The 13,641-nt window shown below is 35.5% G+C and overlaps 2 protein-coding genes across 5 annotated transcripts; both read right to left on the reverse strand.

Moving 5' to 3' along the window:
• Positions 1-1,098: 1,098 nt before the first annotated feature.
• LOC145618144 (uncharacterized) lies at positions 1,099-5,478 on the reverse strand. The gene is made up of 3 exons (XM_081672935.1): positions 5,378-5,478; positions 4,344-5,140; positions 1,099-2,316 (listed from the first exon to the last, which is right to left on the reverse strand). Exons 2-3 carry the CDS (start codon positions 5,037-5,039, stop codon positions 1,567-1,569), a joined length of 1,446 nt encoding a protein of 481 aa, XP_081529061.1. The 5' UTR covers positions 5,040-5,140; positions 5,378-5,478; the 3' UTR covers positions 1,099-1,566.
• Positions 5,479-6,941: 1,463 nt separating this feature from the next.
• Positions 6,942-13,353, reverse strand: LOC145617407 (uncharacterized). 4 transcript variants are annotated; one of them, XR_014107725.1, is made up of 5 exons: positions 12,521-13,353; positions 11,980-12,229; positions 9,116-9,331; positions 8,653-8,766; positions 6,942-7,343 (listed from the first exon to the last, which is right to left on the reverse strand). XR_014107725.1 is itself a non-coding variant. In XM_081672112.1 (3 exons), exons 1-3 carry the CDS (start codon positions 13,303-13,305, stop codon positions 9,140-9,142), a joined length of 1,227 nt encoding a protein of 408 aa, XP_081528238.1. In that variant the 5' UTR covers positions 13,306-13,353; the 3' UTR covers positions 8,845-9,139. The 4 variants fall into 4 exon arrangements, 1 of the variants encoding a protein (XP_081528238.1); XR_014107723.1 differs by having other exon boundaries at positions 8,653-8,786; XR_014107724.1 differs by having other exon boundaries at positions 8,653-8,799.
• Positions 13,354-13,641: the final 288 nt, after the last annotated feature.

Genomic DNA, 13,641 nt, shown 5'->3' on the forward strand with positions numbered 1-13,641 from the left:
TCATGTAATAAGTACTCCCCGTTCTTGATTAATTACAACGTGAGGGGATGAACATGTATGAAGGAGAGGAGGTAGATTCCGTAGAATAGAGAGATAAAAAGACGGTCGTATGTTAACAAACCTGCAAATAAAGCAGTGCTGCAAATATTTTGCATCTTCTATAAAGTTTTACTGTTGTTGAAAGAAGGAATTTTATTACATGATTTCTGGAAGAAAATAAAACCATGACTAAAGAACCACACAACTAAATCATATCTGAATACAGCCAAGAAATGTATTTTTTAGCACCACATTGAGCTAAATACAATAGACTGTTAACCAATTGATTTGAGAGACTTAGCACTTAGGTGCTGGAGCATATGTATACACTCGGTCAAACAGAACAGATGGAGAGGAAATTTTCCTGGTTGCAATATGAGAATTTTGGTACAGAAAAATATCCTTATTTATTTACCGCGGGAAACTCTAAAGTTACTATTTCATTATTTACCGCGGGTGAATTATTTGGAAGTTGGCAAGTTGCTATAACAAGGATGAGCTTCCGTAGTAGGACAAAATATGGAAGAACTAGCTTAGCCAATTTTTTATGCATGGCTAGCCAATTTTCAACTCTTCATTCTAGCGTTCTAGTGCAATTATAGGACTAACCTTAAACTGGAAAAAAAAAAAAACAAAACTAATTTGTCATCAGATTCCATGGCTAAACTAATACCATGAACATATATGATATGTGCATATGTGATGTGTAAGCAAAACTTGCTTAGAAATCAAGAGCAAACTAACATTTTCACTGACATAGTTAAGATTGTTATTTTTCTTGATTACATACTTGTATATTAAAGTTTATAAGGCAGGTAAACAATTATGTTAGCGGTAGTAGGGGTAAAATTGCTACCGGTGCTAGGGGTTTAACCCTGATTATCCCATATTATGCAAATTTTTGCACCCTTAAATTGTATATCAGGCTGATTTATGGCAGCTTCCTCATAGTAATCGATGGCAAACACTTCAAAAAAGTGATCCGTAATATCAAAAAAGTGAGACAAAAAACTTCAATAGAGCATATTGGGATGATACCATCATACAAACTCACTCACATTGATCAGGAAATTCCTGAATATAAGCATTATCTTGGGAATCAGAATGCAGCAGCCAGATATGATGCCTCAAATGTACAGAACTAATGTACAGAGTTACGATGCAAAAAATGTATCTCTAACCTAGGGTACGACTGGGGCTAGGTCAAAAGCCTACGGATTAACTTGGAATTTACAGAACAATGTTTCACATTTGGATAGTACAGTATTACAAAGTCAGATCTAACTCCGTGCTCTAATGTTAGCAAGCTCAAGAGAGAATCTTAAATTCTGTTTCATCTTTAACAGTGATTGAAGATTTCCTCAAGGTGAGAAAGCAGAAATTTACCGATGACAGTCGCTTGGGTCAGAAACTAGTGCAGCCTCAGCCCTGGTTAAATCGATCATCTTAACAGATCTTTCTGGAACTTACAGCTGCTCAAACCAGATTGAGTCCTATTACTAAAGTTTGCATGCTCAAGGATACATCTTACAGCACAGTTTCATCTTCATCATTATCACTATATAGAAATTCCTCAGAGTCTGAAACTCCTTTCATAGTATTGGCCTGCGACTGTTGAAATTTATCAATGGCATCTTTGGCATCAAAAACGAGGGCATCTTTCGCTGCTTTAATGATATCCTTCATGTGAACAGAGTTTTCTTTTCCATCCAATTGGTTACGAGCTGACTTCAGACAGCGTGAGAAAGCCACTGTTCTCTTATTCTCCCTGAAGTGCAATTGGTCAATATACTTCTCATGTAAAGCCATATTCTTCACCTTCTTCAGAACTGGAGGACTTGTAAGGGGGCTTGCACTTCGATCGCTGAACCTCGAAAGATGGTTCTTATGGCCTGAAGAAGATCTGTCCCAAGACTTTGAGGATGAATCTGGGCTTCTCAGTAGTTGTTTTGGAGTCAACTGTACAGAATTCAGCTGAAGGGTTTCAGCTGAGTAATTTACTGAAGGCTCAAGAACAGCAAACAAATCTGCTTCATTATCTTGATTCACATGACAATACTTCTGCAATAATTGTCTCACAGTTTTACGTGCCACACGGCTCTTACTCTTGCAAGGCCTTTTACTCTTCGTTTCAACAAATTTAAACAATTCACTGCCAGAGACTAAGTCAGATGATGAGTTCTGTTTTTTAGCTCTTGAAGATGACTTTGAGCAAAGTGGAGTCTGATTGTCTGAGTGAACTTTATCAAAACATTCTTGAGCAGACTTTCCTGGAACCTGAAACAATTGGATGACCACAACAGTGAGAGATGAACATTAGACAGTTCTTTGAAAGTTGATGCAACTGTTTTAGACACATGCACATCTCATTTACAAAATAAAGGATGATAATGTTTGAAATGTAGAACTCAGCCAGTGGGTTTTCCGCTGCCAGTCCCAAGCCTGGATACAGGAGGAGGGTTACGGTAGGCCAGTGACAGCCAGTGTAACACTTTGTCACATCCCTTAAAAAAATATATGCGAAGTATATCACAACTCAACTTAAAAATAAAAAAAATGAAAATAAATACAGCGGGACCGGTCTCCAGTCCAGACCAGAAAATTCTAATTTTTACCCGGACCTGAATCCACTGGTCAGGTTCCGGTCTGTTTTATGTACACCCCTAGAGCACCATTGTATGAGCAGACCATGTAGACATCAACGTGACCGGCATTATATTACATACTATTATTTGAAATCATAGAGTTGTGTTACAGTATAACACAGCCATGTACCCTGAATTTGACACCGGCCTAGCCTAATTATTAGTAAGGTGGTCTAATAACCCTTTTTAAGCTCCCTAAGCTGAATATGAGTGCCTTGAGCAACTTTCAAGGACTATCTCGCATCATACATCGTATCCATTTAACATAGTTCACCTTGGCAACTTTATTTTAAAGCTTATAGTGATCATTAACAAACCTACAAAATTTTCTATTAAACTTCATAAGACTTCATGAGGTGACATCAACAACAAATTCAATAATATAAAAAAATAGCCCTCGTTGATAAAGTTTTAACTAACATATCCATTCCCTTCCTCTTATGTTTATCCAAAGCTCTAGTTTTTTCTAGCTCATCCAAGGGGTACATTCAAACTTCATTGATGCTGCTGCAAAAGCAGCATATCCTAAGCATCATTGAAATCTCCAATTCTCCAAATGGAGCTCAATAGGAACTTACTACTGATAGGCATCCTTCTCTGCCAAAAATAGAAGTTAATGCATTCAGCAGAAATTCATGGTCACCTTAACATTATGGCTTTTAGTCAGTTGTGGCAGTAATGGCACCCCATTCAGAAGTAGCAAGGGGGAAAGAAAGTGAAGGAAAAACAAACATCCTCATTCACCAGCAATTCTATTTTAAGAGAAGAGAAAATTCTGTTACTTGTGATCACCAATCAAAATCTTAACAAGCTATATTTCAATTTTGTGGGAATAGCAAACTCAAATTAAATCAAGTCACGCCTCTTAGCCTGAGCTAGGCTAATAAAGATGAAAATAAGAGTTAGTTTTATCTAGAGTTCAATATCCAAAATCCCATGAGACATGGTCAATGGTCCTTAAGTAGTTTAGTTCTTTAACAAATTAAATCAACAAAAACCCTCAACTCTAAAATTTTGGCAGTACATATGGACCAACTTAGTGAATACTTCACTGATTACAACATGTCAAAGCTTCATTCACAATGTGAAACAATTTGAGAAAAATCCTCAGGTATCTAATAAATACAAAAGAATGGTTGAGCTTTGAAAAGGGATGAATGATTTAAAACAGGAAAAATACGGGGCACCAATATTGTCAAATCCTACAAGTTAATCAATATTTGCAGCACAGACCAAATCAATACCTTGTTTCAAGAAAGTAACACCATTATTTTTCCTGATGCTTTCCCATCGCATCTTGTGTATTGTAATAGGGCCAACGGTAAGAAGTTACTTTAATCTACAATATGTATAATCTTCTAGTGTCATGCATTAGATTCTTTATTACTTATCCTGAGGTGAGCTATAAGCAATGGCATTTATAAATAACAATTCGACAATCAAAATAAACCATTCTATTTATCAAAGAGCAAAAATGAGGTTAATATAGAAGCAAAATCTATATTCCACCACATGATGCACAGCAGAAAAACTATTGATATTCTTTTACTCGTTATCTCAGTCCACACACATTAGCAGAACAAATCAGAGCAATACGCATAATAAACACAAAGAGCAAACTGGCATAAACATCAAGATCCAAAAATCAGGGAAAAATACCAGTTTAGCAACTTTCTTCCAAAAATGTGGACTTGGTGTTGCAGTAAAATAAGCTTTATGCAACGCCACTTCCTGCTCCTTTGTCCACCCTTGACTATTCCCTTGAAGCTCATCTTGCTTTCTTCTCCTTTTCACTCCAGTGAGCTTGGATTCCCTTCTTCCTTGTATATCTACTTGAGCACAATCATCGGATTTCTTTTCCTTAACCTTGATGTCTTTTGAATCTTTCTTCTCATCTTCTACAACACAGGCAGACAACACTGAACCACATTGTGGTTCATTCTTAATGTATGAACCACTGCCTGTTCGGGTGCTCTGCCTCAGCATAGTTTGACAATTTAAACCCACCTGTTTAGAAACACTACGCGTAATTCCCCTCTCCACATTTCCATCTTTTTGCTTGCATTTAGAAACACTGCGCGTAATTCTCCTCTCCACATTTTCATCTTTTTGCTTAGAAACACTACGCGTAATTCTCCTCTCCGCATTTCCATCATTTTGCTTGCACTTAGAAACACTACGCGTAATCCTCCTCTCCACATTTCCATCTTTTAGTTTAGAAACACTACGCGTAATCCTCCTCTCCACATTTCCATCTTTCTGTTTACATGTTTTGCCATCCCTTACATATTCATCATCAACAAGATTGTTTCGTCTTCCACTTCGACCTCCTCTATTAACACGAGAAATCGACATAATTGTTTTAAAACCTTAACAAGAATCACTTCTTCTGTTTTCCTTCCCCTTACCACAACTTCTTCCTTTCACTTCCCTCGCTTTCGATTCACATTCACAACCTTGATAGTCGAACAAACAAATAATTTTAGGGTAAAGGGATTTGATTTCATATTCGAAAAATACATAATTGTAGGATTCAATAATCAAATTACGCTCTTATGTTTTGGATATGATGTTTCATAATCTAAGAATTTACGAACCCTAAACTTAAAGCAGTGATAGTTAAATTAGATTAGATCAAAGATAAACCCTAGATTGTGAAATTGATATGATGATGACAACAACAAACAACTTACCTTAGAAGCTGCTTCAATGGGGGATACAATGATAAGATTCAACGTAGAACGCTTCAATGGAGCTTCAACGAATAACTGAGAGTCTGAGAGAGGTAGGAAATAGGAACGGAGGCCTTTAAAACCCATGACCCGCCATAGTTATAATACTCCCCCGTCCACGAAAGAACGACCCATTTGGCCTAATTTTAGTCCCAAAAAGAATGACCCATTTGCATTAAAACACCCACTAATTTGCAACAATATTTGTACAAAATTAGCTTTCGCATATTAAAATTTGATTTTCCATTCAATGTTATTACTTTCTCTCTCTAATTTTTTACAAATCCCATGTAAATTTATCTTTTCAATATACTTTTACTTCTTTTTATTTAAATTTCTTAATACCCACGTAATCAACCCAAATGGGTCGTTTTTTCGGGGATGGAGGGAGTATATGGGTTAGATCCGTCTCATAAATAAATGAGTGGGTCTTTGTATCATCAATAATCAATAATCACCAATCAATAAATATAAAAAGTTGATTTAAATAAATTTTATCCTGGTGTGTCCTTAATAATTTTTTTTATTTCTCTTTCGAAAATCTTTTATAAATAAAAACTTTTTTGAAACCAATAAATAACGACTTTAATTGTAATAGATTAATTATTGTGTAAATCTTTCAATCACATCTTTAGGAAAATATCATATAGATTATCAACATAAGATTTAACACGTGTCATCCATTTTGTTAAAAAAATTTCCTCCAAAGTTTTTTTTTTTTATTTTTTTTTATTTTTATGATAAGTTATTTTGTTTTCCTAGATCATATTTAATATGGAGTATTATACTGTAATTAATCCCTTCATATGAAGTAAGTATATTTTATTTATACACATTCCACAAATATATTACACTTTTATTTAATACGAGTACTATATACCATACAATAATATTTTTCTATTTATAACTTATTGAGGTATGTAATTCATAATTACTCCTTCCGTCCCTTAATTAGATTCACATTTCCTTCTATTACTTACATAATAGAGAGAAGTAGAATTCTAATTAAGGGACGGAGGGAGTATTTTTATTAGTTGTGTATGTAATACTCCTTAAGTTTTAGTATATTTATTTTGTATTCATTTTATTTTGTAATTACAAAACTTTCATTTTATTTTGCATTTACATTGAAATTTTTTTTGATTAAACACAATATTATACTAATGATAAATGGTAGATATTACCGTGCATAGCACAGGATCTAACCTAGTGATCAACTAATTATGAGACAGGTGGACTTTAAAGGTTTTAAGTAAACATGTTTTAAACATTTTAAAATATTTCCATACACCAAAGCTTGTATCAATTCTTTGTAAGTTTTTTAGACTACTTTTAAATATTATCTCTCCTCTCACGTTCTTCACTCAAACCCACTATTACTTTTTTATTATATATTTCCTCTCACATTCATTACTTTTCAATAAATTATTAACGTCATTATCTTTCTTTTACAATTTTATAATACTCCAACTACCCCCACTCACCTCTTATTTTATTTAAGTAAATTAGATTGCCTAAAACTATGTGCCGGTCAAACTGTAACACTTATTAAAACACGGGGGGAGTAATTAAACTGAGTTTACAACAAACGAAAGGACAGTAAAGTAACATAAGTTACTATTGACATAAGAAGCCCTTACACAATACTAATTAAAGTCATTAACGATATTTGGCTTTGAGCTTCAAAAAAAAAATATCTATCAAACTGATCCATCAAGTTTGATGCTCATAAGTTGATTCTGTACAGTACCAAACTCGTCTGGAGGCTCGTTGAAGACATCCTTGCAAGATTCAGATATCATGGCAGGCTGGCAGCCATTTCCCTTTTTTAACTTGATCCCTCTTTGCTGGAAGTAGAAAGTTTATTCTTCGGCTTTTAATGTGCTAGCTTCATGCTCAGATCGATCGGTGCAGCAGGATTCTTAACCTGTTTGTGAACAATAGATAATCAATGACAAAGCACAAACTGCAACCCTGGAAATAATAATATCTGATATGGTGTTGTAAAATTTCCTACTATTATTATCTTAGGTATAAAGGTGTCCAGACTCCAGAGCACAGTGAAGAATAGATATTACAGTAGTATCTTAGTTATAATTGTATAAAAGTGTCCAAGCTGATAGAGGTTGGTTTTTAATCATTAGGATAAGCTGTAAGTTGTATCGCTTATGCCTGTTGTATGAAGTAAGCAGATTACTGAGGAGGGAGCGGGGGAGGGGGGTGCTGGAGTTTGTCCCCTCAACTGGATTCTTGTTTGTAAGATTGCTTTTGGCAATATATCAACAAAACAACATATTATGTTCTACAAGAAAATTAAATCCACCCAAATGACCAAATTGCGGGTTAAATGTAACTTTTGAACACAAATTTGATCATGGCCAAAGATCTAAAGATGGAAGAAGCTAGCAAATAAATTAAAGATTTGTCAGCCTTATAACTGCAATAGTAAGTCATGAAATAGCAGCACAAAAGAATCAAGGCAAAAATTATCACATAGATGAAACAGACATGGTCATCAGAAAGAAAATACTTTTGAGGCAAAGAAAATAGCTAAAAGAAGAGGATTTTGTACTTACTGGAAGTAGGATGACACAAAACCAATTTGCACAAAAGGTGTCGATGAAAAGATAAAGAAAATGAGTCACACCTTTAAAATTACCATGAAAGATACTGGCAGTGATAGGAGGTAAATGTGAAGGTTTATAATGCTTTCAGAGGGTCAGATTGATTACTATTAAACTATGCGTAGCTCTGCAAAGAGTACCAACATAAACAAGCAAGCAAGATAGAACATATAATGCCAATATTGTTCAGATTTCTCCCAGTAAGATTTTCTGTCACTCCATTATCTTTTCATGTTTATGTGATATACTATTCCTCCTGTAAAACAATTCCCTTAGTCCAGCATCAATTATTCTCTGAATTTTAATCAAATTATGTTCCACAGAGCCCCACAATGCTTCACCCTCAAGGCATTAGTAATTGCAAATCCATCAACATACAGCCTTCTAAGTTCTAACCCTTGCATCATTATACATACATAGTGTGAAATAAGTCCCTTTCTTTGTTGCGAGAGGGTTGTTAGGCATCCTTAAATTCATGTGTTGGCTACATCCTCTACTAACCATTATTAGACACTTATAATTCAAGTCCTTACCAATAACCAGCATAAGCAAGCACTTAAATCGTATTAATGCAACATGAAAATAAAACTCATGGCATCTTCAAGGAAATACCTGAATATGTGGATAGGTTTTTGCAGCAGCTTTATCCCCAATAATCATACAATTAAAAAAAGCCTTGGTACTAAGGAGTAGTTCAAGACTTCAAATTTGCCAAAATGTCTCCAGCTGAAAAAGATATTTCCAACCTGAATTCAAAAACTGGCTAAAACATAAGTAAATATAATAAATAAATAACACATCTGCTTGATCCCAAAATTAACTAAGAATTTGCTCATTAGTATAATTCCTCTCAAAGTCTACATTATAGGTCATTACACAATGGCTCAAGGAGGGCAGAGTAAAAAAAATACAACTATACACAACTGACAATTTCACTCTTTCAACCATTCCATCCCACCTCCACTCCCCTAGAAAAGGAAAAAAAAAAACTCCCACTTAATGCATGTAACACTACAATAAATAGAAAAGAATTAACAATATCCATTGCCCATGTTTAGTCATATGATATACTCACATTTTACACTCTGAATCTGAATAATCAAGATATAATAGTCTGCAAGCTTTCATCAGCCGATGATAGTAATTCCCTATTGTGTGGTCTTGAGAGAGCTTCATGCTCACAACCAGATGGCGTAATAGGCCGGATATTTCCTGGATTCAGTGGAAACAGGAAATTGTAGTAGCCATCCATCATAGCTTTTAAATTGCAAGTTTCTGCGACTTTTGGAATCTGCACACAATGTATCATACAAGCATTAGTATATGCACAGAACACCCCTCTGGCCCTTCCCCTCCCTAGACATAGAAAAACAAGAAAATTGAATGAAAGGTCAGCAAGAACAGCAGCAAATGAAGATTCCAAACTGATCATGCAAGTAATGATTAAGCTCATATGATTATCAATATGTGCACTTCTGCACATAGAAAACTAGACCATATGTTCAAGAATCAGCCAATATATTAGTTATAGAACCCAGAAAGTACATATCAGTATTTTCACAATCCACAGTTGTTACATAGCATCCATATATTTCAAAAAAAAAAAAAAAATTAAAAAAAAAAAAAACTGACTTACGTGATCATTTGCTTCTTCAGTATATTCATTATAGCTTTTAATAGTCTAGATGTGATGTACTAACAAAAAATCACCGACATCCAATATGGTGCTCTATATTAAAGAATGAAAAATGTCTACATGCAGGGAGTAGGAGTTTACACAGTCACACCCTTATTTTTGTTGCATGCCTTAGGGTACAGCGAAGGCACGACCATAAGAATTTTACTGATTAAAAGGTTCGAGCAAAATTGCCTAACGTAAGTGGTTTGAAAGAAACATGTAAAGCATAGCATACAGGTGATTCTTAAGAAAGTATTATCTATTGTGTCTTCTAGGTGCACTAATCCAATTTTATCCCTGTTGATGCAACGAACCGACGTAAATGGAGGGGTAATATTGGTAGTGCATAATAAATCTGTTAGGATTAGCTTGCAGAGGAAGCAAGGGGTTAGTTTGTTGGCTTTGTTCTATAAATACTGAAGATTAGAGAGGCGGAGAGCATGGAAAATAGAGTAAAAGTACTTAGTTCTAGGGAGTTACCAAGCCACTCAAATGCTTGAAACCTATCTTCTGTTTTGCTGTAATTTTTTTATTCTACCGATCAAAGCTCTTATTCCTTGTTTATATTTCATCAAAATTATGTCAATCTAAGTCAGTTCAAAACAGTTAATTAATCTGGAAGAGATGCAGTCACAGACAGAATATAAAGTGGCATCTGAATGTATGTCTGGCAGTCTGGAGACTCTGGACACCATAAAATCTTTCTTCCAAGCAGGTCCTCATTCCAAGACATGTAAGAAGTCTCATGAAGGTCAACTCAGAAACTCAAATAGAGAGAGAGAGAGAGAGAGAGAGAGAAAGAAAGAAAGACAAGATGAAGAAGAGGAAGAGGAGGAAGAAGAAGCGGCAGCAGAAAGAAAGGATAGGTCACAAATTCCCAACTAATCATAGAAACAAGAAAATAACTTCATTCAACACTCATTGGCAAGCTAATGAAGTATCACCTTATTGCATATTATTAGAGAGATCCCATTAAGCTAACCGACACTAAAACATTAGCACTGCCTTAAACATTTAACAGAATATTCAAATGTTAGTTTAGCATAATGAATATTGTGGCATACTGGCATGGGGATTGGGGTGTAAGAATAATGCATGGCATGACTCAGCATGGCCATGGTGTAACAAGAGTTCTCATATTCCCTATAAAAATTGCCCCAAACCCAATTTTTAAGAACCAAGAAAAAATTTAGCTGGGTGGGGACAATTATTGATGAGGAGATAGATAGAGAGAGCAAGTAGGGTGCTAGTAGAAAAACTTACCAGATAGGGGGGATGGGGTTTAGGGACATCAATTTTTAGTAGATTGGGCAATCTATTTGGGAAGAAGGGGGTATTAAGCAACAAGTGTAACAGTGGTCTTGAGTAAACCTTCAGGGTAAGTGCTCTTGCATCACTATTCAATCTTAGACGTGCAATGGCCATCCTAGCTGTTTTCCCTTCAAAAGTACATTCTTGCTAGAAGAATTAATTGGATGTATGGGTCAATTTCTGCTTTAAGAAGTTAAGAACCTAATAAACCAGGAAGAGTGGAGCGAAATATTAGATTCTGGCTGTTGTGAACATGGCAGGAAAACACATTGATCAGACCTGTTTGAGGAGATGAATATAGATTTTGAAGTACATGTGAACAGAAAAATTAGTCAGAGATCTAAAGGAGTCCAGGCTCCAAGTTTTCCCACATACATGTAACATGTTTCCACAAAATGAATAAGAGTCTTAAATCATCAGCCTGATAGATTGTCCATTTCAAGCTGCATTGGAGGTGGTCAAACCAAAATGCTTGGACTTGCTAGGCTTGTTTACCTAATTACTTTCTCAATCAAATCTAGTATTTTCCTTGTTTACTATGATGTACGCAGCCAAAATCATTAACCATTCATTTGACTTAAAGCAGCAAAAATCTCTGTTTGATAAGTTGCATATTTTAACTCTGATCATGTAGAACCTTTCTGCTTAAGTGGTTCAAACATTAAGCACTCTGATCTACACGAACTCACAAACCCATCAATTGCCAAAAGTTGACAGTCTTGACACTTCTTCTTTTGTGACATTAGGAAGTAAGAACTTAAGGAATTATGCCCCCATTCAAATTCAAATATAACAAAGTGAAAAAGAACACACATTGCTTGTATATCTCACAGCATAGGCTCAATCAATGCATAAAAATGTATCAGAAAAAAAAGGTTGATCTATAATACACCAGAAAAATAAGCATCACAAGAATCAACACATAATGAAAAAGAGAAGAGTAATGCTACCTGATAAATGTCTCGCATATATGCATGAAGATTGGTATACTCCACTATCTTTTTCTTTGTGCACTTGAACATAACATTATAAACAAGATCAAATCTGATTAAGGTAGTGAACAAGCAGACATCAGCAATTGTCAATGAATCCCCACAAAGATATCGGGAATGCTCCAAATGATCCTCTAATGTGTCTAATGTGCCAAACAAGTCACTCACAGCTGCATCATAAGCCCCTTGAGTTTGAGCAAACCCACACCTACCATAAAATACATCATGCTAATATCATTATGCATGCTAATCACAAAACACTGCCAACTAAATGGTCTAAATCCATTGAACATCAAATCAAATAATTATTCAATTTAACAACAGTCTATCAATGACACAATAAGCAAACCAAATTAACACCCAATTATTACAAATACAAGTATAGACAATCACCTATAGAGTATAAACCCCAACATTGAACATTAAGAAAAATATATCAAACAATTAATTAAACAATTCCTATAGCACATATAATTTCAAGGCATACATAGATGATTACCTATAGACCCCATTGTTCACATAAGGATAAATAACGCGATTCCACTCCTCAATCCTCCCCTTCAACAAGGGAGGTTCGAGGTCCAAACCCGGATTCTTGGCCAATTCATTAAACCCAGAATTAAGCAATTGAACAATATCATAACTCTCATTACACACAACCTCCTTCTTTTCCACATCCCACAACATAGGCACAGTAGACCTCCCATCATACCCCTCTTTCCTAAGCTTATAAACCTCCTTCAAAGTCTTACACCCATTTGCATAATCATCAGTACCCATCACCCCATCAAAAACCCACAACCCATCCACACCCGGTGACGCTACCGACACCGGAACCACCTCCTCAAGACCCTTTAGAGCCCTAACAATGAGGGTCCTATGAGCCCAAGGACAAGGAAGACCCACATAGAGATGGAGGGTAGTTAGGTTATGGCGGGAAAGGTTGTTGATTTTGGCGCGAAATTGGGAGGTGGGTCTTGAGTAACTACCAGTGGGGTCAGAAGGGGCGAGCTGGGACATCATAAGAAGCCACGTGGTGGTCCAGATTGATCGGACGGTGGAGATGAGGAGTTGGGGTGGAAGGGTTTTGGACCATAGGAGTTTAGTGAGGTTTGTGAGGAGAGTTTGGACATTGTTTGGGGTGGTTGAAGTTGGTGGTGTTGTGGGGCGGTTGAGGGAGTTTATAGGGCGGAAATTGCGGCGGAGATATTGGGTATTGGTGGTTTTAATGGTGGTGATTTTGGTGGTGAGAAATGGTGGAGATTGGAGGAAAGTAGTGGACATGGTTGTGAGATTGGCGTTAAATTGTGTTTTGGTCTATTTTTTTTTTGGGTCTAAGATTACTAAGAAGTCTTTGGGTAGAATGGATGATGAAGTAATTGTTTACTTTGTTAAAAAAATCATCCAATGATGTAATTATCCGAACATTAACTATTTACTTTGTTTAACATTGTAATTAAGTTCGCATTTGAAAATTATATACTACTCGTAATATATATGTAGGTATTTTTTTTAAGGAAATTTTGACTTTTACCACCAAAAAATTTGAACAAATTGTTTTTTTACCACCTACTCTTTTAAAAGTTGTATTTTACCACCAAATAAAGTTCTAAACATTGT

The sequence above is a fragment of the Chenopodium album genome, chromosome 26 (genome assembly GCF_948465745.1).
Source record: "Chenopodium album chromosome 26, dcCheAlbu1.1, whole genome shotgun sequence".
Lineage (NCBI taxonomy): Eukaryota > Viridiplantae > Streptophyta > Magnoliopsida > Caryophyllales > Amaranthaceae > Chenopodium > Chenopodium album.